This window comes from Solanum dulcamara, chromosome 8 (genome assembly GCF_947179165.1).
Source record: "Solanum dulcamara chromosome 8, daSolDulc1.2, whole genome shotgun sequence".
NCBI lineage: Eukaryota > Viridiplantae > Streptophyta > Magnoliopsida > Solanales > Solanaceae > Solanum > Solanum dulcamara.
The window spans coordinates 67817107-67844413 of NC_077244.1; the positions used below are offsets into that span (position 1 = coordinate 67817107).

Genomic DNA, 27307 nt, shown 5'->3' on the forward strand with positions numbered 1-27307 from the left:
TTCACTTTTACCTATTCATTATTCTATAAAAGTAGATTTCATTTTATTTATCATTTTTAATATATTAGAAAAGATAATTATTTCTTTTCATGTTTTATTTTTTGCATTAATTATTTATTTACTAAATCATTTTTTAAGACTTAATACTAAATATATAAATATTATAGCAAAATACTTATATCAATTATTAATTCTTAAAAAACGTGTAAAATTCAAACTTGATAAATACAAGTGAATGAAAAGAATATATATGAGGTTCCGTAGCAATAGATTTTACACTAAGGACTGACATTGAGTCCCTCTTTGTTTATCCTAATTATGAATGAGCTAACCAACACTACAAAATAAGATCCCGTGATGTGTATTATTTGAGGATAGTGTTGTGTTAATTAATGAATTGCACCATGAAAAAGCACCTTGACAATAAAATTTTTAGGATAAATAAAAGTAACGAACGATTTGAATGGGCTTATAAAAAATAATTTACAAATCAAAAATTAAAAATTATAAATAGAGGATACTCTACTTTTTGATTTTGACTTACTTGTAATTTTTTTGTTCTATAAATGAAGGCTTAAAACACTTTTTAACCTTTCCAAATGCCTTCAAAATTAAAAAAGTACTTAAAAGTCAAAAACACCTAAAAATAAGCTAATTCAAACAAATATTAAGACTAAATATATAAATTATTTTATCTCCCGATTTAAGTGTTGTACACACCACACACTAACAAACAATATTAATCATGAGGTGTTGTTTATTCATTTTACATATGAGAATAAAAATACAAAGGACACGGGGTTAAGTAAAAAATATTTTTCGTGACTTAATTTATTATACGAAATCAACATCCTTTTATCTATGTACTTGTAGTATGTTATTTTATTTAAATTGGAGTTTTAATGGAAGAGTAAGTATTTTATTGTTAATAATTTATTTTTATATAATTTTCTTAGTTTCGAATATACGACTGCATTGCATGAATGTTGGTGATTTTTTTTTTAAAACTATGAGTAAGTATTTTATTGTTAATAATTTATTTTTATATAATTTTCTTAGTTTCGAATATACTACTGCATTACATGAATGTTGGTGATTTTTTTTTAAAACTATCTCATTAAACATACCTCCATACTATATATATATATATATATATATATATATATATATATATATATATATATATATATATATTAATTCTATCTATACTTTCAAATAATTATGTATCTTATCACTAATTAAGAGTTTTTATCATATATTATGGAAAATATACCTATATATATATATATATTTGCCCCCAAATACACTAAAATAATCAAAAAAATGAGCGGGATAGTTATATATTGCAGATACATGTGAATCACACTAGATACATGTATTTTATATGTATATAGTATGATTCGCATGTATCTGAGATACCAGTTACATAAAGGAGTGGCGAACGAGATGGAAGGGAGGGTGAGCAAGATTTGTCTATATATACCCAGATATATGTGAATTCACTTAGATACAGTGTATCTAGAACAAATTATACCTAGTTGAATCTCATATGTCCCGAAATATATGTATCTAGACAAATCAAAATCTGATAAGATTTGTAAAATTATAAATTAGAGTGTATTTAAGTAATTAGTTTCGAATTATAATTTTTTTTTTTACTGGACTCATTAAATAATTTTTTTTTATAAAAAAAAAAATTGACATGGTGGAATCACCATCAACTGCGGTAGTTCAGAGTAGGTGATAAGTGGTATCCATGGGGAGTGAATGAGAAGTTAGAAATGAATTAGGACGCGGTCAAAACTCTTTTTTTGTCCATTAACCTCTACAGTTTTTTTGGTCGAAACTAGAAATCATTTTTTTTTTTGGTACAAAAAGCTCTAACCTTTATCTTCTTCTTTTTTTCAGTTATACTCATTATTTCCTCTACTTACAAAAAAATAAAAGAAGACATCACCAACCTGTACGCATAATATACTAATCTTCTTCACAGATCCCAATTCCAAATCTATTAATTTATGTATATGATTTGATTATATTGTTCGGATTGAAGAGGAAGAAGGAGATATAGAGGATGTCTGGGATATGGAGATGGAGAAATGTAAAATACACTGCACTGAGGAATACGATTTTTCGGAATCATCAACATCAACATCAACATCAACAACAACAGAATCGGAATTTGGTGAATTGGTTGCACGTGGGTTCTAATGTGAAGCGGAGAGAGTCTCTCATTGGGGTGCAAGAAAGGTATAAATGGGACCGTGGTGGTTCGTCCGATGAGTATCGAACTTCTCCGAGAAGGATTAGGGCGGAAGCTTATTGTCCTCGTTGTTCTAAGCATATGGATCTTCTTTTCTCCAATCGACAGCATCAACTCATTCCTCCTTCTAACGATGATGATGATAGAAGTAGTAATAATAGTAATAGTACTGATTCGAAAGGTGAAGCAGGTTCAGGTCCTTATCAGGCTGTGAATCTTTGCCCTAATTGTAAAACGGCTTACTATTTTAGACCGTATAAGATGTCACCACTTCAAGGTAGTTTTTTCGAGATTGGGAGGATGAAAGGGAATGGTAATGGTAAGAGAGTGAATAGTAATGATGAAGATAATGGGAAGAAACTGAGACCGTCATTCTGGGAGTCATTGAAATCATATGGTGGTGAGCCTCCTGAAAATTGGACACCACCTGGTAATGGGTTGGCAGTGCATACACCTCCAGGTCCACCATTTGCACCTGGACTTAATCTGATACGGGCTCCTGGAATAGACGGGAAAAATGGCGGTGGTACGGATGAGGGTAATGGAGAGAAAAGTGGGTGGGGCGGGTCTAATTTGGGGAAGAATCTGCCAACACCAAAAGAGATCTGCAAGGGACTTGATAAGTTTGTTATAGGTCAAGAGCGTGCCAAGAAGGTTTGTTTTTCATCTTCTTATTTAATCCCTTAATAGTCATTGTTTCTTCACTGAATTGTTACAATACTGAAAGATTGAAACTTTATAGCCCTGATCAAGCGACTGAATTGAGTCTATCTACTGGTGTACAATCTGAATGAACTTTCAACTCCTAGCTTCAATCAGCAGCAATTTCATATTCTAATCTCTTTGTAATTGTTGTTTCTGGGAGTTTTGAGCATAACATATTTCTATTTTGCATTTTATGGCTAAAGGAGATGATATCTAGAATGCTTGGTCTTGGGAGTCAGAATGTAAATTGGACTTTGATGTTTATGAGCTTCAGACATAATTTTTTTTTTTGTCGCTGTATCCTACTTTAGAGACAGACTATAGGGTAGAACTCTCTGTAAAGTCATTGTTTGCACAATATGTGCCACATGAAATAAATGCTTCAAATTTGTATTGTGTCTTTACGTTGTTTTTTTTTCTTTCACAAAGTGATTCATATGGCAGGTGCTTTCGGTGGGTGTTTATAATCACTACAAGAGGATTTATCATGCTTCATTGCAGAAAGGGTTAGCAATCCATTTGATTCATGATATGTTGAAGGATTATTGTTGATCAGCATTTTCCCTCTAAAATATGATATTCTTGTATCCTGTTAAAAATTCTATCATCTTTCTTTTTCCTTTCTCTTTTTACTTTATTTTCTCCATATGAACCATATTTATTTACCTCTGCATTAGGTCTGGATCAGAATCGATGAAGGACGATAATGAAGAAAATGTGGAATTGGAAAAAAGCAATGTGCTTTTAATGGGGCCTACTGGATCAGGTAGAAATCAATTTTTCTTTCTTGTACTTTCAGTCAGTTACTTGTGCAAATCTTTAACCTAAGAACCTTCAGAGATTGTCAGATGACAGAAGTCTCCATACTGAAAACAGTCCGGATTTAGGTTCTGAAACCGGAAACTACTTGCAAACTTAGTTTTTTTTTGTGAATGTGACTTTTTTCATTCTGGTATTTCGTCTATTTCCGAAATTGAGGTCCTAAAATGAGATACTTCTAACATTTGAGATACTTCTAATTTGTGTTTGGAAAATTGGGACTGTAAAAAGGAAGGAGAAGTGGGAATTTGTGTTCCCCTCCTTGTTTAATGTGAAATGATATGAAGAAAAACAATGGATGAGAAGATGTTTTCTTGTTGCAGTCACTGATTCTTTCTTCATCAGAACACATTGTCCACACTTTCTTGTTTTATCTGCCAACCGAACAAGGACGAACTGGACTTTCTTTTTGTGGCGGTCTTTATTCTCAGAACGAATTAAGTTTCTGTAACACAGTAAGAGTTGCAATACATATAGATTGTTTTAAGAATGCACTCATTTTCATTTTATGATTTTGTTCGTAGCTTCCCTAAACTAATGTTTGTCCTCACTAACCAATCATATTTTCTGTTGACAATTGCTTATTTGTGACGAAGAAGTTGTGAAACTTTGAACTTTCTAACTCTGCTTTTGGAACAGGGAAAACGCTACTTGCAAAAACCCTTGCACGTTTTGTGAATGTGCCTTTTGTTATTGCAGATGCAACAACCTTAACGCAGGCAAGTAAGATGCTGTTTGATTTGAACTTTGCCCACTTTGATTGTTTCTGTTCTTATTTAATGAAGAATAAATGGGTGTAGATCTGTCCTTTCACTGGTTGGGTGCTTGATTTAATTATTTTTTCTCCTTTTCTGGCTTTTTTGCTGTCACGAACCATTGCTCCTCTATAGCTGAGTTATGTCTAGCGTATCCCGTTACTAGGTTTTCTCAATGCATAGGTGTTCTTCTCTTGAAGGTCAAAGAACATAGAATCTGAGTGGTTGTTTGGGAACTTTTGAAATCAGAGATCTGATATACTGAAACTTAGTTTGGAGTTGATTTGGTTGAATATTTCCCAGTTCATGTTTTGTCCTTGTTTGGCTAGATCTGAGTGTTGTGATTTTACCAAATCGTAGTTCAGAAAGTCACCTAATCTGAAAATTCTGCAATACCTCTATCAATAAGTCAAATAATATATGCCAATGCCACATAATGACTGATAGAATATCTCAGTAAACTTTAAATTACAGGAAATATGTGAGAATCATTTAGAAAGAGAGAAATAGGAGAGATTTTGAAGGGGTGGAGATGAACTTTGATCTATTCAGGAGTAGTCGCCTCTTATTTTCTTTTGGTGTACCCATGTAGTTTCGGTTTGTATATATGATTGAGTGTCTTTTGGAGTTTCTCCTTTTTTTTTGGTATACCTCTTGTATACGGCCAAAAAGGTCTTGTCATTATCAATGAAATCTTTTACTTAATCAAACGAAAAAATGATACTCTATTATCCAGTGCAAATTTAAACCATTATTTAAGTATGATGAGAAATCTTTTTAACCATAAAGAAAAAGCATCTTCTTATTATTGCTAAAATATGAGTAAAGAAGCATCTCGAGAAGATGACTGTTGTATTAACTTTAATATACTAAGAAGATTATACAACAACAACAACAACCCAGTGAAATCCCACAACATGGGGTCTGGGGACTAAGAAGATTATAATAAAGTAGTAATCATTGATCATCTCATAATGATATACTCCCTCTGTCCCAATTTATATGACTCAGTTTCCTTTTAGTCAATTCAAAAAAGAACGACACATTTTTGTATTTAGTAACAATTTAACTTTAATATACCCATTTTACCCTTAATGAAATGATTTATAGTCACACAAACATCTATCATTTATTTTAGACAACAAGTTTCAAAAGTCTTTCTTTCTTTCTTAAACGTCGTGCCAAGCCAAACTAAATCATATAAAATGAGAAGGAGGGAGTACTATTTTACAAAGCAAAGTAAAATCATGTAAGTACTTTATATTTGTTTGTAACACAGGTAGGAAAGGAATATATGGATAATGGGAAAAAGAAAAAGCAAAAGATCAGTGGCGGGCATATATGTGTGCGCGCAGAGAGAAGCTAAAAGAAAAAATAACTACCACAAAAAGAAGAAATATGCCCTTTTAGGCACCACCTTTGCTCCATGTATGCTGCAGCTGAAGGTCATAATTGAAGTTGATCAGTGAAGTGAGCTGTGAACCATGAGGTCTCAGGTTCAAATCTCAGCGAAGCAGAACTTGTATTTCTTCTAGAAAATCTCCTAACTGTTCCAGAGCATCTAGAAAGAGATTCTTTAACCAGAAATAATTCGGAAGAATTAAAAACAATGGGTGATTTCTTCCAATCTGTTCAAGTCTTGGGGGATTGAATTAACTGATACTTGTGTTGGTGGGAGTTAGTAGGTATCCCATCGAATTGTCGTGTTGCCCGCAAGCTAGCTTAGTCACCATGGTTATCAAAAGTAAAAAAAAAGGTCTGTGGTTTCACTAACCAGTTAGCAGGTGTGAAGAATTTCGAAGCAATGCTAGAATATGGGCTGAGAAAGTAGACTAGAAATTAAAGTAAAAGAACAATGGCTGCAGTGAAATTTTTTGAATAAAAGAAATAGCTTTAGCTAGGGTCAGTCCTTGCCACAACTTGCAGAACCTTTGCTGGTGGCAGCTGCAATTCTCTGCAGAATCTTCTCTCCCCAGAAAATAAGTTTTACTTGCTTTGTGTATACTGCTTTAGCTCAGAAGCAAGGTTAAAATTTTGATAACGAAAAGCAATGACATTACAGAGAACATAGGAGTAATAAATTTGCCAGACCAAAATCGCCAATACCACAGTTTCAGAAATCACGGAAATATTTCCACCCTCAATAAATTAAAAAAATTTCAGCTTGCATTAGATATTCCTCTTGCTAAACAATGATTCGAAAATAGGATCAAGTTTCTCCCACTATATCTGGATTTAAGTTATTCCCAAGCAGCACACTTACATCTAGAAATTTGAAACTACTTCTGTTTTTTTTGTTTTAATGCTCCAAGAATGAGAGGTGTAAGCACAACAGAATCAAATTGGAAATGCTTTTTAGTTGACACGGTGCTCATTCTTTCTTCATTAACTTTTTAACGTCCAACTGAGAAGCATTTTGTGCTATCTTACAGGCTGGATATGTTGGTGAAGATGTCGAATCCATATTGTACAAGTTGCTTACGGTATATTTCCTACTACAGATTCATAAGTTTGCAAATTACTGTCCGAGTTAAGCATGTCCTATTCTACATATTTTTGGTTCTAGAAAAGTTGGATGTGTTATTATTACCAGGGTGCTTCTTTTTACATTTTACATTTAATATGCCATGCCTTTTATTGTTATTCCCATCTTTTTTTGTGCCAGTAGTTTCTTTATATAGAAAAGTATTTAACTTAGAATATAGTGTTGAATTTTTTAGATGAAAAGAATATAGTGGTGAATTATATGTGGGTGATGTTAGGAATCTGATTCCTGCACTCTTCTAAATCTCCATATCCTTTTATCTTGGATATTGAGATGTTCATGCAAAGCATTCTTTTCTACCCTATGTAGGCAACACATGCTACGAAGCTGTAGACTTAAAGACCTAAGGATGTTTCTTTGACGGGTGATCGGGATTTGCACTAATTTGAACTCATTGCATTCTCTTGTATCGGACAACTCATTGATGTTACATTGGCTGTATTGGTGGATTATTGACATTTACATGGACAAGTAGGGCAATGTGTGTAATTGGTAGCCTCGTTTCAAGATTTTACATAGTTTTGCAGTGCTCACGCTCCCAAAAGCATGTAATTTTTTTTAATCCAAATGCAGTCCTTGGTTCTGAGCCAAAGTGATGAACAGAGGAATAAGTTAGGGAACTCGAATTTGAGAAACTCTTGGAACACTATAACTATGCATGAAGCATAAATATATGTTACTTAATTATTAAAGCTGTCTTGTGTGTTCCTTAGCTTTTTAGTCATCTAATACTTCGTCTGGAATTTGGGACAACATAATTCTTGTAAAGGCTAGGTTTCCGGATCAGATAACATAAGCATGTCTCATCTTATTGAACTTCAGTATGAACTTTGCTATCCAATGGCGATATATTTGCTGCGAAATATATTTCGATGTGTAAACAGGCCTTTTTGTCTCACTTCTTTGAATCTCAATATAAACTTGCTCTGGATTGGGGATGTTTGCTGAAGAGTTCTGTTTCTTTGAGACTCTTCTATTTATTGTTTCAAACTAGCATATGAAATTCTGAAAAGAACTATTAGCTTTCAATTTGATATGCAGGTTGCTGAATTTAATGTGCAAGCAGCACAACAAGGGATGATCTACATTGATGAAGTTGATAAGATAACAAAAAAGGTGTTTTCTTTTGCCTTTTTTTTGTTTGTATGCCTTCAGTTAATGAAATTTGATTATTATGTAATTCTTTTTATCTGACATTTGAAGGATATCCCAACTGACACCTATCTTATTCATTTGCAGGCTGAGAGCTTAAACATTAGCAGAGATGTTTCTGGCGAAGGAGTTCAGCAGGCACTACTGAAAATGCTAGAAGGAACTGTAAGTGCTCTTGGTCTTGGACCATTTATTAAGCTTTTGTTTTCATAATAAACAAAGAAAGTATTTGTTGGCTCTCTTAGGCTATTATTAGCTTTCAGATTTGCCTATGTTCTTGCTGATAAGTCCAAAGGTTGTTGTAGGTTTCAGATCTGTATATTAGGGGAAAGCCAAGTTAAATTCTACTGCAAATTATTAGCAAGCTATGAATCAGGATATACTCCTATCAGCAACAACAACTACGGCTCAGTCTCAAACAAGTTGGGTTGGCTATATGAATCGTCACTAACCACGTTTCTCCATTTAAATTCATCTTAGAAATATACATGAAATTCTCTACATTTTCAACTGGCAAAAGAATCTCTAATAGAGCTAAAAGATTTCTAGAAAGCATAGGACCTGAAATAAACGTACTAACATGACTGAAACATATTCCTGGCTAATTGTGTATCACCAATATAGATCTTTTTATTTAGTTGTAAAATAAAGTAGATCCTGAATTGCGACCACCGTCTAATTAAAGCAAAAGTTGTACACCTAGCACATTTGGAAGAAAATTTTAACTTTTAATGATCATGGGTTGAACTGAAGACTACTAGATTTTGTGATAGACACTAGTCTAAGAAATTGTGTTGCTTCTTGAAAATATCAAACGTGAAAACTGGTCAAAGACTGTCTTTTCCATTTTGACATTTGATATTAAAAGAGTTCAGTCGAAATCTTTGATTGTTATCCTTTTAAGCTTCTCTATCCTCAATTTGTTTTATTTAGTTTCTCCAGTGCTATAATCATGATGCTGGGCATTTGTGCTTTAAAAGTTTGGCAGTTTAGATTACAAATCATGATGTTTAATCATTTTCAAGTTCTGTTGAAAACAGCATCATTTAGCTAATGATGTAGGCTGCTGTCTCTATTAACCAGCATTAACAGAAATATCTCTTTAATCCAGATCGTGAGTGTACCTGAAAAGGGGGCAAGGAAGCATCCTCGTGGTGAGAATATTCAGGTAAAGTGGATGAGAATGTGTTCAGTTCTTCTTTTCCCTTGTTATCATTCTCAGAATTCTGCAACCTTTTGTTTTTGGATAAAGTTATAATTATACTCCTGTAAAAGGAAAATTCTATTATACTAGAGATATACTGTATACGGAAGACAGAGTCTTACACAGAAATAACATGAACCAGGCTAAGTGGTAACTTAAAGGTTTTGAATGGAAGCCCTTGTAAACAAGCAAACAACATTCTATACTAATTGGAATCTCGTTGGTGCTTTAAAAGTTTACAAAACAACATAAATGGTTCCCAGAGCTGTACAACCATCTTTTCTATCCCTTCAAAAAACTTGTCGGTTCCTTTCCTTCAGAGTTGGGAAAGCTTAAGATTCATTGTAATGTTTTACATAATAATGCTTGTCTTCCGTATAGGCTTGAATGTTTTCTCTCGATCTCAAATTATATACTGTCAATTCATTGTTTGCAGCAAGCTGATGTTCTTTTGACCTGGCATTTCTTGAAAAATCTAAAACTGTGGATGTAATGAATTGTACTAGCTGTCATTCTTTTTATTGGGGAGAAGCACATTGCAGTTAAAGACATGGATGACTTCTCACTATCCCCTTGCATTGGTTGGGCTGAAATTCAGCACAAGGCTTCTTTTCCTGAGAAAGTGAGGTGTATGAGTCAGAACAGGCATATTCCTTAGTGACTAAGTTCTTTGAATTAAAATAGGAAACAGTGACGGAGGCAAATTGGGAAGCATTGAGGATACTGATAGTGAAGCATGCAAACAGTTATAGAAATACTAGCACAGTAAATAATAGAGACAAGGTGAACATTTGATTCTTTTATTTAACAAGGAGATAATAAGGTGAGGAATCAATAGATAAGTTAGATGAGGCAATGTCCGAAAGATAATTTTCCATTCAGCGATCTTAAAAAACGGATCTCATGTTGTTGTAGATGGACTTGTCGATGGTTAGCATCCTTAAGTCCACTTCTAGATGTTAATGTGCATGCCAATCAAATCAGATAAAATAAAACAAGGTGCTAAATGTAGACACTTCCTTTCTCTGAATTGGTACCATAAATACATCAATGATTCTTAGGGATTTTCACTAACAAAACCGAATTTCTTGTGCTCCACTTATTAAATTCTTGTTTTAATTTCTTCCTCCTGTGAATTTTCAACAAGTATTCCAATTTTCTTAACAGATAGATACAAAAGACATACTTTTCATCTGTGGTGGCGCATTCATTGATTTGGAGAAGACTATTTCTGAGAGGTAATTTTACTTTTCTCTAAGTGCATCAGGAAGTATGATTTTTGTGAACTATGATGGCTTACAAAGGATCTTATTACCAGACGACAGGATTCTTCTATTGGTTTTGGGGCTCCAGTTCGTGCTAACATGAGAACTGGGGGAATAACAAATGCAACTGTAACATCATCCTTGCTAGAATCTGTAAGAATGATGATCTAATTTTAATTTCTATTTTTTTTATATGCCTCAGACTATGAGTTGTGTGTTATAGAATTTAATAGTCAGCTGCTGTTCCTGAAAAATATCATTTCATGTTTTCAGGCAGAAAGTAGTGATTTTATTACATACGGCCTCATACCAGAATTTATTGGGCGCTTTCCTATTTTAGTTAGTTTATCTGCGCTGACTGAGGACGAGCTTGTGCAGGTATTTTTATTCTTTGTGTTGCTTTATTTTTTTTTGCCTACTGTAATCATGGACTGCAAGCTGCAACTCATTCAGAATTGGAGGTTCTCTCATTCTGATGGGTTGTGCAATTGGTTTACCTTTATAAGCTTGGTTTACCTGCTGGAGCAACTGTGTTTTTCTTTTATCAGAAATACTTTATGTGGAATAGCTCTTTTATGATTTAAGCAGAACAAATATTGATAAAGTCCAGTTGGCTCTCTCATCATTAGTTACCATGAAAGATCCGAAATTTACAAATATTGAGATTGATTGGTTATTACTTCATGTATCTTAGTATATACATTGATTAAATTTGTTACAAGATGTTACAATGTAAGTGTTAGTGTTAGAATTTTAGAAGTGTCAAGTTCTTAAGTTAGATGTTTCCCTATATTGAATAAATATCAAATGTGTGTTCTGGTTGATACCTAGAATTTATAAATTGGTTTCTCTTCTATCCATAAATTACTAAGTCATCAATGTATATTGTTGTCTTCTCTGATTTTCTCACAGCAACCAGTTTTAAGCACATGACTTCTCTTTTTAGTTCTCTCACAGAATTAGAAAATTTACTTGTCGGTGTATTTTTAGTTCTAATTTATACACCCTCTTAAATGATATTAACAAGGCTGAGACCTAATTAGCTATTGACTAGTCCCTGCCTGATTCTTTCTTTTTTGGCTTTTGGTCTACAAGTACCTGCTTTTTCCAGATTATCGAGTTGGTTAATTTCATGTTTCTTTTTTCTATAGGTCCTCACTGAACCCAAAAATGCGCTGTGCAAGCAATATAAAAAACTATTTAGCATGAACAATGTAAGTACAAACTATGAGTACTTTACAACCCCCAAAAAGAAAAAAGAAAGAAAAAGATTCAAGCATGAATATACACATGCTCAAACCCGGAACAGTGAGTTATTTTTTTTTTACTTAATTGATTTGGACTTTCATATGCTTGTTTAGACTAAGCTACATTTTACGGAGGGAGCCTTAAGGTTGATTGCCAAGAAAGCAATGGTTAAAAATACTGGTGCTAGGGGATTGAGAGCCTTACTTGAAAGCATATTAACTGATGCTATGTATGAGGTAAACTATTTCTAAATCTATTTCTGACAGAGGAGCTTCATCATGAGCAAATGTTGATTCGATTGATTGAATATGCAGATTCCTGATGTCAAATCTGGAGATGATAGAGTAGATGCTATTGTGGTGGATGAAGAGTCGGTAGGTGCAGTAAATGCACGTGGATGTGGTGGGAAAGTACTTCGGGGAGATGGTGCTCTGCAACGGTATCTTGCTCAAGCACACTCGGTAGATCAAAGAGTATGATCTGAACTTTCACTTGTTTAGTTTATTCTCTCTACAGCCCGTCTTTTATCAAGATAATCATTCTTCTCATAAAATAAGCTTAAATTGTGTTAGCCACACATACATGCACACTGTTTGACGTCTGGATAAATTTGATTGCCAGGAAAATCATGGTGCAGTCGAAACTGAGCTGCTTGAGGGTGAGTCTGAAGTCTCATCCAGAGCAATAAGCATGTAAGATTATTAGAACCACACTCTTAGGATTTCATACATTGTTAAAATTCCATTTGTTGTAAAATGTAAATTCATAATACAGGGTGTTGATTCCCTTGTAAAACAACATAGCTATCTGCTTCCAGGAAAGTCATAGAAAATAGAAAACGGTATACGAGGAAAATGTAACCATTCTAATTTATAGGCAGCTGTGTACCGATTCTTTTGGTAATGAGAAAACTTTGATTCTTCATATTTCTCTGTGATTTTTGAAGCAAGAGAGATCTCTTTTCTGGAACATAGCAATCAAATTCTATTGCAGGAACAACTTTTCACGATAGAAACTTGTCATAATAAGTTAAGCATACTAGGATAGTATTTGACTAAGCTTATAAACTGGTCAAATTAGGTTATTAGGTTCATCAAATTCTCCGCCTATCTCTCAAAAAATTTCAATATTGTTATTAGATGTCACGCATTTGAAGTATTTTTAACCCTTAAAAAAGGGGGTTGGGGATGGTGATTTCAGATATTACATCAAGTTTCGAGAAACGTAAAGGAATGATAGTATTTCTAGTTATTATTGGGACCGTGTCAATTTCCCTAGTAATAACTTGTTGGGAATTTTTTTTTTATAGTTAAAAATAAGATAATTATTTAAAGTTCAAAAAACTTTTGAGGTTTTTTCTTTTTATATATTTACCCTTCATTTAATTAGTTTCTTAACTATTTTTCATTTTTCAAGAGACAAGTTTGGAAACAATCAAAAAGGTAATAGTGAAAAGTAATTTTTAAATTATGTCTTTAAATATTTTTTTTTCTTAAAAGGTGAGTCATATCGTAACAATTCACTTAACATTAACTAAGAATAAATTGTAGTTAAATTTTTTTTTTTCCTTTTTATAGTTTCTAAATAACTAATATTAGTTTAATCAAATCCAATTTAGACGATAAGAAAAATACAAAAGGAATATCGTTTATAAGGAAATACTAGTGAGATATGATTAATTAATGTTTGAACCTCATTAAATGAAAATAAATATATAAATTATTGGATTTATTTAGTAAAATTTTAATTGGCCGTCTTCATAGATTCGAGTGAATAAATAAAGATACGACGATCTATATTGAATATTCATAAAAGAATCTGCTACAGTATTTCGTGTAAAGTTAATTATTCAAAACTTTGCTTAAATAATATTAATACTATTTTACGATAACATGTATCTCTTAAATTGATAACCACATGCAAGGCACGTAACGTATCAACTAACTAGTGATATAATAAAAGGGAAAAAAGGTCAATTTGCTCTTTAACTCCGCGGAACAAATTTGTATTCCGTTAATGCATGTTATTATTTTGTCTATTTATGATAAATAAAAGGGGAAAAGGTATTTCTTTTTGAGATTCATATTAAAGAAAAGAGACTCATCCTAATTTAAACAAACTAAAAAGAAAATAAGATAAATAAATAGCAGCATTATGTTATAAAAAGAAAACATAAAAGGGGGGAAATATAGAAAATTTGAAGGTATTGTTGCATTGCAATGTGGATAGGGTCACGTTATCCAAGCCTCGTCCAGGAGTTTTGCGATGCATGCCATGTCAGCAGTGTCATCTTCCACGTCAGAAACTCCTTCCAATCAAAACGCTACATCAGATTCCACTGTAAATCCAATAACAGACCGACACTTGGCACGCCCACATCCACCAGAACAAGCTTTAAGCCAATATCTCCACTCCAAATACCATCCTCAATTCTCACTTCTTCATCATCAACTCTCTCTGATCTCAGCCTCAATTAACCTCCTGCCCGCTTCACCGTTTAGCTAGATATGGCTGCAGCTACCTCTCTCTACGTCTCGGAGATGCTCGGAAGTCCGGTCAAGTTTAGCGGTGTTGCAAGGCCTGCTGCTCCTTCTCCATCCTCCCCTGCTACCTTCAAAACTGTTGCCCTTTTCAAAAAGAAGGCTGCCGCTCCTGCCAAAGCTAAGGCTGCTGCTGTCTCCCCTGCTGATGACGAGCTCGCTAAGTGGTACGGTGAGTAAAATTACTCACTTTCCTTTTATTTCCTTTGATTGAACACGAAATTTAATGCAGTGTTATATTAATTGTAACAGAGAAGTACTACATTTTCTCCCTTTATAAGTGAATCTATTATCTTTCACACTAAGTTTAATTATATATATGTAAAAAATCATACTGTATTAAAATTTTAGATTCACGTCTGGCCGTACTACAATTAATGTCAAACAGAACCAAAGAGTTGACATGCAGCCTTCTTTTTTACGACTTCCCTTTTGTTTTTATATCCTTAAAATCTGCAAATACTTTCAGGACCTGACAGAAGAATTTTCCTGCCCGAGGGTCTATTGGATAGATCAGAAATCCCTGAGTACTTGAACGGAGAAGTTCCTGGAGAGTAAGCCACGATCTACTTCCTGCATCTCGTAATTTAGTTCAAAAATTATATTGCTAGCGTATACAAATTTAGAAATTACCAATATTTATAAGAATTTTTTTATACTTGATGCAGCTACGGTTATGATCCCTTTGGTCTAAGCAAGAAGCCAGAAAACTTCGCCAAGTAAGTGTAGTACTGGTGACACATTAATTAATTAAACTCAGTCAGCCAATTTTGTTCTTGTTGTTTGTGGAGATAGATAGATCTAAGTTTGAAATTGTTCGATCTGCTGCAGATATCAGGCGTATGAGCTGATCCACGCCAGATGGGCTATGCTCGGTGCTGCTGGCTTTATTATCCCTGAAGCCTTCAACAAATTTGGTGCCAACTGTGGTCCTGAAGCTGTTTGGTTCAAGGTATATATCACCACTAACTGCAATTATCTTGTTTGTTTTAATGTGAGGGGGAAATCCTGAATAGGAAATTTTGTCTCATTTGTAGACTGGAGCTTTACTTCTAGATGGAAACACATTGAATTACTTTGGAAAGAACATTCCCATCAATCTTATTCTTGCTGTCGTTGCCGAGGTTGTTCTTGTTGGTGGTGCTGAATACTACAGAATTATTAATGGCTTGGTGAGCTCCCCTTTACTTCTACAACTATATTACTTGATGAATATTAGAATCTATGAGTTCCACCTAGTCAATCTCAAAAATCTAATTTTCAATATCAAAATAGATGAAATAACTGTCTCCATTACTATCACTAACTAAAAAAGCATCATCAGAGATGAAATTATAGACGCTGAATAAATAATCAACGTTACTCCAACTATGAATGTTTTTCACTTTTCGAGACATTGCTTGCAACTATGTAGCTTCATCATAATATTATGTGCACTGACATGGTAGAGCTAGAGTTCCGGTTGCGGGTTCGGCAGAATATAATAGCTTTAACCAAAATCACGTATTTATGGTAAGAAATTTACTTAATATGTATAAATAATTTATCCAAGACTCGGTAAGCGGCCTCGATTAGAAAAGCACTATCTGTTGACAATTGATTACACTGTAGATTTAACAAATTTGTGTTGGGATGCAGGATTTGGAGGACAAGCTACACCCAGGTGGTCCATTTGACCCACTAGGCCTAGCAAAGGACCCAGACCAGGCAGCAATCTTGAAGGTAAAAGAAATCAAGAATGGAAGACTAGCCATGTTTTCTATGCTTGGTTTCTTCATCCAGGCCTATGTTACAGGACAGGGTCCTGTTGAGAATCTGGCTGCCCATTTGAGTGACCCCTTTGGCAACAACTTGCTCACCGTCATCGGCGGTGCTACTGAAAGAGTCCCCACCCTGTAATTTTCTTTTTGGCCTGGAGGAATTGTACAATTCTGCAATACATTTCAGAGCTGTATGTGAAAAACCAGCTTGTAGTTTATGAAGACAAACTGTACTTATTTTCATAGAGCTCCTGAACTGGCCACATTCCTTCTTTCCAGTTGATGTAGTAACATAATTTCTTTATGAGTTTAACGTATATATATGTTATTATTATAAAATAAAAAATACTTTCAGATTACCCAGAAAATATCAAGGCGTAACCCTCCTTAGAATGTGAGGATACATTTCTCTATATCTGAAAAATTTGTAGCCTCACAATCGTTACATATATTTAAGACCACAAATTTTAGAAGTCACACAAATGTTATAACATGTTAAAAATAAAAGTTTCAAAAGTCTCTCCATTTTACTTAAATCAAATTATGTCATATAAATTGAAATAGAGCGAGTGACACATATCGTGTGAATTGAGAAACATACCACTAGTCTTGAGTAAAAATTAGGTAGCATTACCAGTTTTTGAGTCGTCACTGCTTCAAATGTAACCCACTTTTTAAATGTAAAAAGTATGACAAAAATACTAATAGCTAAAACACATAACAAATCCAATACATAGTGCTGAAGTATAAAGCTAGGTCAAGTAAATCTCCAGCATATGAAGTTTGAATAATTGTTGTTGTTCCAAACTTTTTGATTCCTGTAGTTCAAACTTTTTATCAATTTAAACTTCACGAACAATTCTTCAAACTAATAAATTTTTCTAGTTTTTTCACTTTTAGCCTAGGATATTTCTGTCAAAATTTTATATTTTACATTAAAAATGATTAATTTTGGATCAACACAATACACCCAATGTAATTCCACGTTAAAAATGGAGTACATATTTGCCAATTTTACCGTTTTTCTCAACTCAAGTATTCAAGCCCACATACGGCAAAGCTTGCACAGAAATATATATTCTGCTCGCCTCGCCTGGCGCGCTCACCCACACGTATGAATACTTTACAAGTGAAACATCGATCAAAGGTCGTCCTGCTTTTGGGGCGAAGCAATGGCAAAATGGCAGTTCAATCGAAACGAGTGCCTAATTTCATTCTCCTTCACTTCCTTCTCCAAATTTTCAGGGTCGTTATTCATTGGAGCAATTCCAATTCCAATTCCAATTCCAATTCAGCTACCACCATTGTTCATCGCCACTTCCAATGCATTCTTTCGAGAGTTGACAAACAATTTTCTCCTCATAATTTTGATCCTTCGAGATATTATCACCCTTCGCGCAGAGGCCGATTGGGGAATGATCTAAACTTGCTCTTCGCGTAGGGCAGCAATGTACAGATTTGGAATCATCACCCTACTCGGATTCCTTCTAATTATGTAGTAGTACTAATTTACTGATTTCATAATACGGCTGTTTTTGTTGTTTGACAAGTATTTTAGGTTTGGGCAACTGATCGCCCAAATTTGATGATGATGATGATGACAAGTCCGTGCACTTTCCTTTGTTGGATCATCCTTACAAGCTCCTTCACCGTTCATGTGGTGCTTTCAAAAACAGATTCCCGACAAGGTAATCCTCAATTCCGAATTCCGCTTTGCCGAAGGCTTTCTTTCGGAAGTAATGTATAATTTCTCAATTAGTTGGCTAGTGCGTAGGAAGAAGAAATCTCGATAACAAAAATTTGAATCTGCGTGAGCTTCGGTAACAAATAAAATCCAAGAAATATTTAGCTTGCATGTTATTCATTTACATCTTTAGATATGTAGATAACAATTATAATTGTCTTTGCAGTTTCAGCCCTCAATGACATGTACCAATATTTAAAGCCTCATTCCAAACTTGATGGATGGAAATCAGATGGAGGAAATCCTTGTGATGATTCTTGGAAGGGTATCAAGTGCTCCGGTTCAGATGTTACTGAAATGTATCTCTTTCCTTTTCTTTCTTTTTTACTTTTGTCATTTCATTTACTGTTACTTAAACTACAAAGCGCAAGGAAAAGGAAATATTGCCTTCTGGTTCTTTTAATAATCCATGATCTGCTTGTTCCTAAATTCTAAATAATGTTGCAGTGATCTATCTGGCTTGGGGCTCACTGGATCACTAGGCTTCCAGCTTGATAAGTTGGAGAAAGTTACCTACTTGTGAGGCCCAGACAACTTTTGGATATTGGAAATTGGGTTTATATTATGTGATTTAATCAGTCCACTGAAAGAACTGGTCCTGACAAAGATGAATTTGAATGTCATAGTGCAGTGATGTGAGCAAAAACAACCTGAAGGACAACATACCATATCAACTTCCTCCTGGCACACAACACCTGTAAGTAGGCAGAAGTTCTTAGACATAACTCATTATGAAGTTTCTCCTCAGGCTGCAACTTTTGGTCACCTGCTTTCGGTGTGTTATTAGTCCGACTATTTATTATTAAGTAGCATTAAGCCTTATCCAGAAGATTCATTTCTGTTGATATTGCGCCCTACCAGTCCCTCATTGGGTTCTTGTTCTGCAGAGATCTTTCTGGAAATCAATTTGGTGGAACTGTACCTTATTCAATTTCTCAGATGGCTGATCTTAAATCTCTGTAATGGTTTTTCTCTTATTCTTAATGTTTTAAATTTTGGGCTTCTTATCAGGTGTCAATGATGCTCTTGGTGTTGTGCAGGAATCTTAATCATAATAAGCTAAGCGGATCACTGAGTGATTTATTTGGAAAACTTACAAAACTCACTGAGATGTAAGTATTTGCAAATTTAGAATTCAGCTACTCCCTTTTGCTTTTTTCTTTGTTTCTATAAGATCTTGCCTTCTGCAAATAATTTCATGAATGGCTGCAAGTAAATATTAGAGACAGACTGTGGAGTGAATGGTTCTGGAAGTAGAAACGTTCATTGATATTAGATGTTCCAAGAATATGTTTGCATTGCCTTTTCCTGACTATCCTTTGTTCGCTGTCTGTTTATCTTTGATCTGAATCTACAACAACAATTAAGAAATTGTTGCTAGATGTGGAATTACAACGAACAATGTGGATGTGTTAATAGTGGGTGCTCTAGTCATATAGATTGAACCTCCTTCTTTGCTTCTTGTAGTGCTTGAGGATGGAAATCTACACATCTTGTGATTATTCATAAAGGTGTGGGAAATGTGTGAATTGAGTTGATTGAGTAAAGTCTTAACTGATGGAAAAATTCTGATCACATCTCTTTAGCCTTAACATTGAATTTTCTTAAAACTCCTTCATTCCAATTGGAATGTCCATATTTGACTTGAAATGAGATTGTTTAAAATTAAAAGAGAACAACTACCTACTAATCGGTGTTTCTTGCTAATGGATTGGTGAAAATTGTATAGACGTGTGAAATTGTTAATGACACTTTTTTTGAGGATTTTTGGGTATATGATAAGATTTTTTTTCTGAGGAACATTAATTCAAGATGGACCAAAAAGGTAAGTGAGACATTTAATTGCAGTGATTATTTGTTTTTGGGTGGATTCTTAGTGTTTCAAATACTCAGCATAACTTCTTTGCCTCCATGAATGAGGGAATTAGGTTTTACTCATATATCTTCACAGGTTTTTCTTCAGATCATTAGTTTGTGTACCAGAAATAGCCTCCAAGGCGAGAAGTATCACCTTTGAGAATAACCTTTGCCCTTCTTCAGCACCACACCGCACTAGTGTATCATCGACATATATAATATGTGATATTTCACCTGAATTGCCGGTTATATCACCAATCCAATCCTTGCAGCCATTCATGTTAATCACTCTGTGAAGAGTTAAGCTTAGAGTTTTATTACAAATAGGAAAGCAAAAGTGATGATGTATCACCTTGTCTCACTGCCTAAACAGGTTATGAAGGAATACTGATTTGATATTTAGTCTAATTTTCAATTGTACTTCCTAGAAAACAACACATGAGTTAAAAATTATCCTGTTAGTCCAGTCCCACTATGATAATGAAGTCAAGTAAGATAACAATGCTGTTATGGGCTTATGGCCCCTCGCTTCTTTCTCTCTACATTTGTGCATATCAACATGCATACATATATTCATAAACATTGTAGTGTGTCCAGTAATATAATTGTCTAGTGTATCAACTAACTCGTGCAATTTTATCCAGGGATCTCTCCTACAATTCAATATCAGGCAGTTTGCCTCAGAGTCTTAAATCCCTCTCAAGCCTCAGCAAATTGTAAGTAGGTGCTTAATATTTGGGATCAAAATCTTGATTGGAGCTAAGCATTTTCACTCTGCATGCAGGCGCATACAGAACAATCAGTTTACTGGATCAATAAATGTTCTTGCCGATCTTGCACTTGACGATTTGTAAGTTGAACTGCTGGTAAAATTACAATTCTAAGTCGTGGTTTTTACAGTTCCAAAGTGTTGTAACTTTTCCTGCATTATGTTAATTTACAATTCTAAGATTCTTAAAGGAGGAAATTTTTCAAGAATGTTTTTCATGTTTCTTCATTTATCTTGTTTTCTAAATCTGAGTATAATTGGTGTATTAGGTTGTCTTTTGGATTATACCATGATTGCTGCTGATTTGATATATGCTTATTCTGTACATCTGATGCCACCTTATCTGCCTCTTTATTTCTAAAGTTAGCTTTGATTTCACATTTGTAGGTTATGGTTGCTATAAGTTTGTTCAATGGAGTTAAGATATCAACAAAAGAAATTATAACCAGATAACTTTCAAGATTACCTAGACTTCGTCATCTTCAATGTTAGGATTGATGTACATTGAAGATCTTAGACTCGCTCATGAAATATAAACATCTTTGCATCATTCTGTATATCAGATGCCACCTTATCTGCCTCTGTATTTCACTATTTCTAAAGTTACACTTTGATTTCACATTTGAATGTTATGGTTGATATAAGTTTGTTTCAAAAGCAATACTTGGTCTCCTTTAGAGTTAACTTTTGTTCTTGATAAAGCTAACCAACTGTAAATTGAGGAGCATGCATCAAGACACTTTTGCTTGCTGTGTTAGAATTAAATGTAACATATTTACTTAAATTTCAAGCGCACTACAAAAGGACCTCCTTCTTAAGTAAGAAGTCATGTCTTTGATCAAAAACTTTGTTCCACCTTTCACTTGGTTAACACAAAGCTAAAAACAAATCTTGGACATCCAGTTTGCCGTTGACTGTATAATGATCATAATATAGGTTAATGAGAAGGTTCTTGGTAGTGGTCATAATGCTTATGCAAGAATGGAAACAAGGTACGTGAACAGTTAGAGAAGCATAGAGAGCTCAAACACTGTCCAACTTGTGTAGCACAAGTTTTACTATCACTCCAGTTAGAGAAGCATAGAGAGCTCAAACACTGTCCAACTTGTGTAGCACAAGTTTTACTATGATTTCTAGTACTTTTTCTTATGAAGACTGTGACTTCTAGTACTAAGAGGTCTATGATTCAGAAAGATATTTGTCTTCTTGTCCTTCTTTGAGAGAGGTGGAGTTTTACAACGTGAATGCATGCAATATCCAGAATGCCTCTTGTCCAGGCAATCAATATGCAGAAAAAAACCTTTATAAGACACTGATAGAATCATAAATCATTAGTAGGCCAAATTTGTAATTACGTATTTTTTCTCGTTATCCCTTCAATATAATGCTGGCTTGGATTTGAGTAAGAAACTGTCACAAGTATGAAGCGTCCTCGGGTGTTTAAAGGTAGCTAAGTCAGTGTATTCAACAAAATGTTGGCAGGAATGTAGCAAACAACCAATTTACTGGATGGATTCCTGATGAGCTGAAAGAGATCAAAAATTTAGAGTGAGTGTTGGATGAACTATTGGTTAACTAGTTTTGAGTTATAATGCCTGATATTTTCTTTTTTCATAAAAGGACTGGCGGAAATAGTTGGTCTACTGGATCAGCTCCTCCTCCGCCTCCTGGGCAGAAAGCTAAACCACACACCAGGAAGGCAGAAAAGGAATCTGGAAAATCTGGCCTGGGTATAGGAGCCATTGCTGGGATATTACTGGGTGTTTTGTTGCTACTTGGTGTTATAATTGCTCTATTGTCAAGAAGAAAAAGATCTTCATCACCTTCCTCCCATTTTCTTGAAGAAGATAAGTTTAGCCGGCGTCAACCTTTTACTCCTCTTTCATCTCAGGAGTTATCTAGTGGTGTACGTGCCAACATGCAGGAGGACTTCAGAGGTAATTTTACTTTTTGCTTTCCAATCCCCTTTTATAAAAGGAGAGCAATGGAGAAGAAAAAGAAAGAAGAATTAAGTCCTGAACACCACTTATCACATATTCTGTCCTCTGAGTATTGTCTCTAAAATTAAGCTAAGGTTAGGTTGTACTATTACCAAGGGTCTTTCAGAAATGGCCTCTCTACCCCACAAAGGTAGGGGTAAGGCCTGCGTACACCCCACCCTCCACAGCCCTTTACCTAGGGGCGAATAGAGATTTATGCCCACTTTCCCCCCTTATGACGAACTCGATACCTCTTAGTTGAAAGTGGAAGGCTCTCTCGACTAGAGCTACCTCGTTGGACACAAGTGTATTATTTCATCTGACAGAAATTATGTCCTCTGATTCATCATCAGCTACAGAAAAACATTTGCAAACCTCCTCCTCAATGGGTCTTAAGCGTCTTAATTCAGAGCATCACAAGTCTTTTAATGTGAAGGAGATGAAAAATGTGCCACCTTCAGATCATCTCAAGTCGTTCAATGATAAAGAGTTCGCAAATCCTTTGAAACGAAGCAGTTCAGTTAAGATAGATCACTATCCATTAGCTGATTTGCAGAATGCAACTAGTAACTTTTCAAGTTCTCGCCTTCTTGGTGAGGGATCAATTGGTCGAGTATACATGGCAAAATATCCAGATGGCAAAGTAAGCTTGACCTGATTTACAGTGCTGTTTAGTTTTATGGTATATTTGTCATTAATTTGTTTCATTAATTGGTTATAACCTGCATTATACATCAGGAGAAATTGGATACAATACATAAATTAGTCAAAGGTAAACAGAAGAAAGGCAACAGACATATATTTGTAGAGCTAATACTGTTCATGAGTACTTGAAGATCTGTGATATTTAAGCTTTTTCTCAGTTTTGAAGGGTTCATATTCATGAAATACATAAGTTCATGCTCATATTTTCCGCCTGCTTTAACATTGAAAGTAATGTTTTGTACAGTCATTTCTAGAGGAAAACATCCTGTTGGGGTCATTGGTATTTCAGAAGGGTACCCAGGGAACCAGCCCAAGTCTAAAGTTTGAAGTGAAAATTCTGTCTCAAGGCTCCTTTTGAAAGATTGAAATAAATACATAGTCCTTGTCTTTATAATTCTTGAAACCTTAAGGTAGAACTTATGGATAATAATATAGACGATCTTCTACTGCTGCACGGGAGCTAAAGTAAGTTAACTTACATTTATTGTTCCGGCGTAAGGCTTGAACCTATTACGTTGTCCATGCTAATCATTGCATAGATGATCATATTTCTGCTACGTGTACACTGTGGTAAACTGACTTAAATTTCCTGCTTGGCCTATAGCCTTTGTGTAGATAAAATTTGACCTCTTCTTTGGTTTCCTTACAACACTATAGAGAGGTTCTTTTCAACAAAAACAAATTTCCTCCATACCTTAGCAGATCACCTGCATGATAAAGCTTGTTCAGCAATATGTTTATAGGTACTGGAAGCATACTTGTTGACCACAGAAATTAGACTATAATGATGATGGATGTGAGCTCACTTCTCATCAAAGTTCTCTTTAGAACTTGTATGAGGCTTTTCATAGCCTAAATATACGGATTGCCCAGATATCTCTGCATGGGAATCTTACTTATTCCATTGACATCCACTTTTGGACCTATAGCACATGCTCCAACTTGACATGGCAATACTTTTAGTTGCTTTTATCTTCTTTTGTTAGCTTATTATTTCTAAGTCCCTTGAGGTCAGGTTATCTAGCTTTTCTATATGTCCCAAGTAGATATCTCATGCTTGATTCAACTTAAACCTGCAAATACTTCTGGTGCCACTAATTGGTTGGCCACCATTTCTGGGGAGGTTCAGCTGTGTTTATATGCTAGAAGTATTTAATCAGATCTGTACTGTATGATAAACATAATGGAGAAATCTTACTTTTGATTTACCAGGTTCTGGCTGTAAAGAAAATAGACTCCTCTTTTTTCCAAGATGGGCAGTGCACAGACTTCACAGAAATTGTTTGCAAAATGTCCAAGCTTCACCACCCAAATATAGCTGAAGTTATTGGTTATTGTTCAGAACAGGGACAGAATATGTTAATCTTTGAGTATTTTAGAAATGGTTCACTTCATGAATTCCTTCATGTGTCGGATGACTTCAGCAAACCTCTTACATGGAACACAAGAGTCAGAATCGCTCTAGGGGCAGCTCGTGCTCTTGAGTAAGTCAAACTCTTCCTGTTGTTTCTATTGCAGTTGGTGCTTTCCTTTAATATTGGTGTTGGTAATGAGTAATATTGGCACAGATTAATTGCATGTCCTTAGTGGTGAGTGACATTATGGTTTCCACTGTTACTGATATTCCATCAAGTACAACATGATTTTGGATTATAAGAAACACTCTAATCAATGTGGTTCTCCTTATTGATCCTAGGACATGATTTTAATTTGTTTATAGGTACCTACATGAGGTTTGTTCTCCATCCTGTCTCCACAGGAATATAAGAACTTCAAACATTGTGCTCGATGCTGAATTGAATTCTCGTCTCTCTGAGTGTGGCATGGCAACGTTTCATCAGGTATGTGAAGATAGACCTTTAGATACTGCAAGTATTGTTTCCACCTGAGTTCATATTATTTCTGCAATTTTGGATGTTAGGAACCTGCTAACTTGCAAATGTTACCACTTGAACAGTAAATGGATAAAGTCATATTCAGAAAAATAAAGTGGGCCGCATGTAACTACTAAAGCTATATGATATTTAGAATCTCTTGTTCTTGGATAGTTTGAAGTTTTAAGAAAACTATTGAGACGTATAAAAGTGGGAGTCTTGTAATTATTTGACATATATAATGTGGCTAGTCTTCCATAAAAATGAATACTATTTTGGGAAGACTCAAAAATGAAATGTGGATATTGTTACCTTTTCTTGGCCAAGGGTTGTGATTGAATTTGTTAGCAGCTTCATAATTGGTGTCCATCATTGCGTAGAATGTCACTGACACAGCTCTTTTCCAAATAGAATGTCACTGGTACCAGGTCCTTCTCCAAGTCATATGCCCTCCATTATTTTCTTCATCACTCAGCTGTGAATGGTATTGGTCTAATGGATGGGTTATGATGCAGGATTTGGTATAAATTTGTGCAGTTTAACATACCGATCAGGTTCTAGTGTGAGAATAAGTGTCATGTTCTGAATAACAGGATATGGTGCTACATAAATGAATATGAACATAGAAGATGGTAGCAATCTGGGCTAGATAAATAATAGTAGTCTGTAAATTCAGGGGTGGAGCTAGCATTGGAAGTACGGATTCCAGAGCCCAGTAACTGTGACCAAATCCTATATATATGTTGAGAAATTGACTAATATATACATATAATAAATATCAGATCCGATACTTCAAATATAGAACCCATAAACTTCAAATTCTGGATCCACCCTGAGTCTGCTGAATTGCATACTCCGTTGTCAGTACCTAAGGTAAATCTAGATCGGTCCATATTTGCTGTGATTTATGCTTAAGATATTTCACTTGGCGCTTTGGTGTCTTGTAGAAGTACGTCATGCTTAAATAATGTTATTCAACCTTTTCCCTTTTTTCCAGAAAGCAAGCAAAAACTTAAATGCTGGATACACTGCTCCAGAATGCACAAAATCTTCTGCATATACTTTGAAGAGCGATGTTTATAGCTTCGGAGTTGTCATGTTGGAACTATTGACAGGTCGAAAGCCTTTTGACAGGTGCATCCTCTTGCATGCAAACTTTAAGTTTTATGGTTTTCCATCAAAACATGAATCTAACATATTCAGATCGATGCTTCAGTTCAAAGCCAAGATTAGAACAGTATCTGGTCGAATGGGCATCGCCACAACTACATGATCTAGATGCCTTAGAGAAAATGGCTGATCCTGCTCTGCGTGGACTTTATCCTCCCAAATCTCTCTCTAGATTTGCCAATGTGACTGCTCTGTGCGTTCAGGTTAGACTTCTTTTTGCAGTAATTTTTGAAAATGGAGGGAGTTGACTAATATCTTTCAATCAATAGCCTAAAGAATAAGATTCTTGGACTTATTCGTGATTACTGAATGTTGTCAGTCGAAGCCAGAATTTAGACCAAACATGTCTGAGGTGGTCCGTTTAGTTCAAAAATCGAATATGAGCCAGAGAGAGGATCTAAGTGCATCTTGGCGCACAGATGATGATGATGATGATTACTGATTCTTTCAGGTTCTCGGCAGAAAAAAAACAAAAGAGAAGAAGCCGGGACGAGTAATTATAATCTTTTCAGACTTGAGAAGACGTGACTCCCATTTTTTTCTTACTTCATCTTCTCCTTTAAGAAAATCAAGTGTTAAAAGTTGTATTGGTTTTACCCATCATATGACCAAAGACCTTTGTTGTCACGTTGATGAGTATTTTGAGTATTGCAAATCGCTTTCCAGTACTTTGAAGTATAGTTGAAAGCAATGATCGATTTGTCATAGCACATCATGCCAATAGCGGTCTCATCTCTTGTAAATTGCCATGAATGTTGGATTGTAGCGTCATAACGTCTTATCCCCATTCCATTTTATGTGGTGGGATTTGAAGTACGAGGATCAAACTCCTTAATTGTCGGTGTGAATTCGGACGCAATCTTCATGTTTTTCTGATCTGTCTTTTCTGCGGTATTGCAAGAAGGGATAGTCCGTATTTTCTGTTTCGAATATGAAAAGAAAAATTGACACGG

General features: G+C 34.8%; 3 protein-coding genes across 6 annotated transcripts; all 3 read left to right on the plus strand.

Moving 5' to 3' along the window:
• Nucleotides 1-1874: 1874 nt before the first annotated feature.
• LOC129899213 (CLP protease regulatory subunit CLPX1, mitochondrial-like) lies at nt 1875-12882 on the plus strand. Its single transcript, XM_055974088.1, has 15 exons — nt 1875-2917; nt 3413-3474; nt 3646-3734; nt 4427-4506; nt 6975-7025; nt 8129-8203; nt 8327-8404; nt 9351-9407; nt 10611-10681; nt 10762-10861; nt 10982-11086; nt 11860-11922; nt 12070-12192; nt 12271-12429; nt 12578-12882. Exons 1-15 carry the CDS (start codon nt 2075-2077, stop codon nt 12650-12652), a joined length of 2031 nt encoding a protein of 676 aa, XP_055830063.1. The 5' UTR covers nt 1875-2074; the 3' UTR covers nt 12653-12882.
• Nucleotides 12883-14333: 1451 nt separating this feature from the next.
• Nucleotides 14334-16503, plus strand: LOC129901100 (chlorophyll a-b binding protein CP26, chloroplastic). The gene is made up of 6 exons (XM_055976217.1): nt 14334-14668; nt 14966-15050; nt 15165-15215; nt 15328-15448; nt 15534-15668; nt 16135-16503. The coding sequence occupies exons 1-6, from the start codon at nt 14464-14466 to the stop codon at nt 16393-16395; spliced, it is 858 nt and encodes a 285-aa protein (XP_055832192.1). The 5' UTR covers nt 14334-14463; the 3' UTR covers nt 16396-16503.
• A 718-nt stretch (nt 16504-17221) lies between these two features.
• Nucleotides 17222-27167, plus strand: LOC129899044 (protein STRUBBELIG-RECEPTOR FAMILY 5-like). Of its 4 annotated transcripts, none has more exons than XM_055973811.1 (17): nt 17222-17706; nt 17807-17944; nt 18167-18299; nt 18448-18519; nt 18632-18697; nt 18888-18959; nt 19041-19112; nt 20502-20573; nt 20642-20707; nt 22109-22174; nt 22247-22563; nt 22959-23248; nt 24523-24794; nt 25031-25151; nt 26182-26318; nt 26401-26557; nt 26674-27167. In XM_055973811.1, exons 2-17 carry the CDS (start codon nt 17842-17844, stop codon nt 26794-26796), a joined length of 2139 nt encoding a protein of 712 aa, XP_055829786.1. In that variant the 5' UTR covers nt 17222-17706; nt 17807-17841; the 3' UTR covers nt 26797-27167. The 4 variants fall into 4 exon arrangements, with proteins under 4 accessions (XP_055829786.1, XP_055829787.1, XP_055829788.1 ...); XM_055973812.1 differs by having other exon boundaries at nt 17815-17944; XM_055973813.1 differs by lacking the exons at nt 17222-17706; nt 17807-17944; nt 18888-18959 and having other exon boundaries at nt 18274-18299; nt 18627-18697; nt 19012-19112.
• Nucleotides 27168-27307: the final 140 nt, after the last annotated feature.

Coding starts and splice junctions, on each gene's coding strand:
- LOC129899213 (XM_055974088.1), top strand. CDS start 2,075: ATGTCTGGGATATGGAGATGGAGAAATGTAAAATACACTGCACTGAGG. Junction 10,682..10,761: donor GAGAAGACTATTTCTGAGAG/GTAATTTTACTT, acceptor TCTTATTACCAG/ACGACAGGATTCTTCTATTG. Junction 12,430..12,577: donor CACACTCGGTAGATCAAAGA/GTATGATCTGAA, acceptor TTTGATTGCCAG/GAAAATCATGGTGCAGTCGA.
- LOC129901100 (XM_055976217.1), top strand. CDS start 14,464: ATGGCTGCAGCTACCTCTCTCTACGTCTCGGAGATGCTCGGAAGTCCG. Junction 15,051..15,164: donor AACGGAGAAGTTCCTGGAGA/GTAAGCCACGAT, acceptor TACTTGATGCAG/CTACGGTTATGATCCCTTTG. Junction 15,216..15,327: donor AAGCCAGAAAACTTCGCCAA/GTAAGTGTAGTA, acceptor GATCTGCTGCAG/ATATCAGGCGTATGAGCTGA.
- LOC129899044 (XM_055973811.1), top strand. CDS start 17,842: ATGATGATGATGATGACAAGTCCGTGCACTTTCCTTTGTTGGATCATC. Junction 18,698..18,887: donor CCTCCTGGCACACAACACCT/GTAAGTAGGCAG, acceptor CTTGTTCTGCAG/AGATCTTTCTGGAAATCAAT. Junction 25,152..26,181: donor GCATGGCAACGTTTCATCAG/GTATGTGAAGAT, acceptor CCTTTTTTCCAG/AAAGCAAGCAAAAACTTAAA.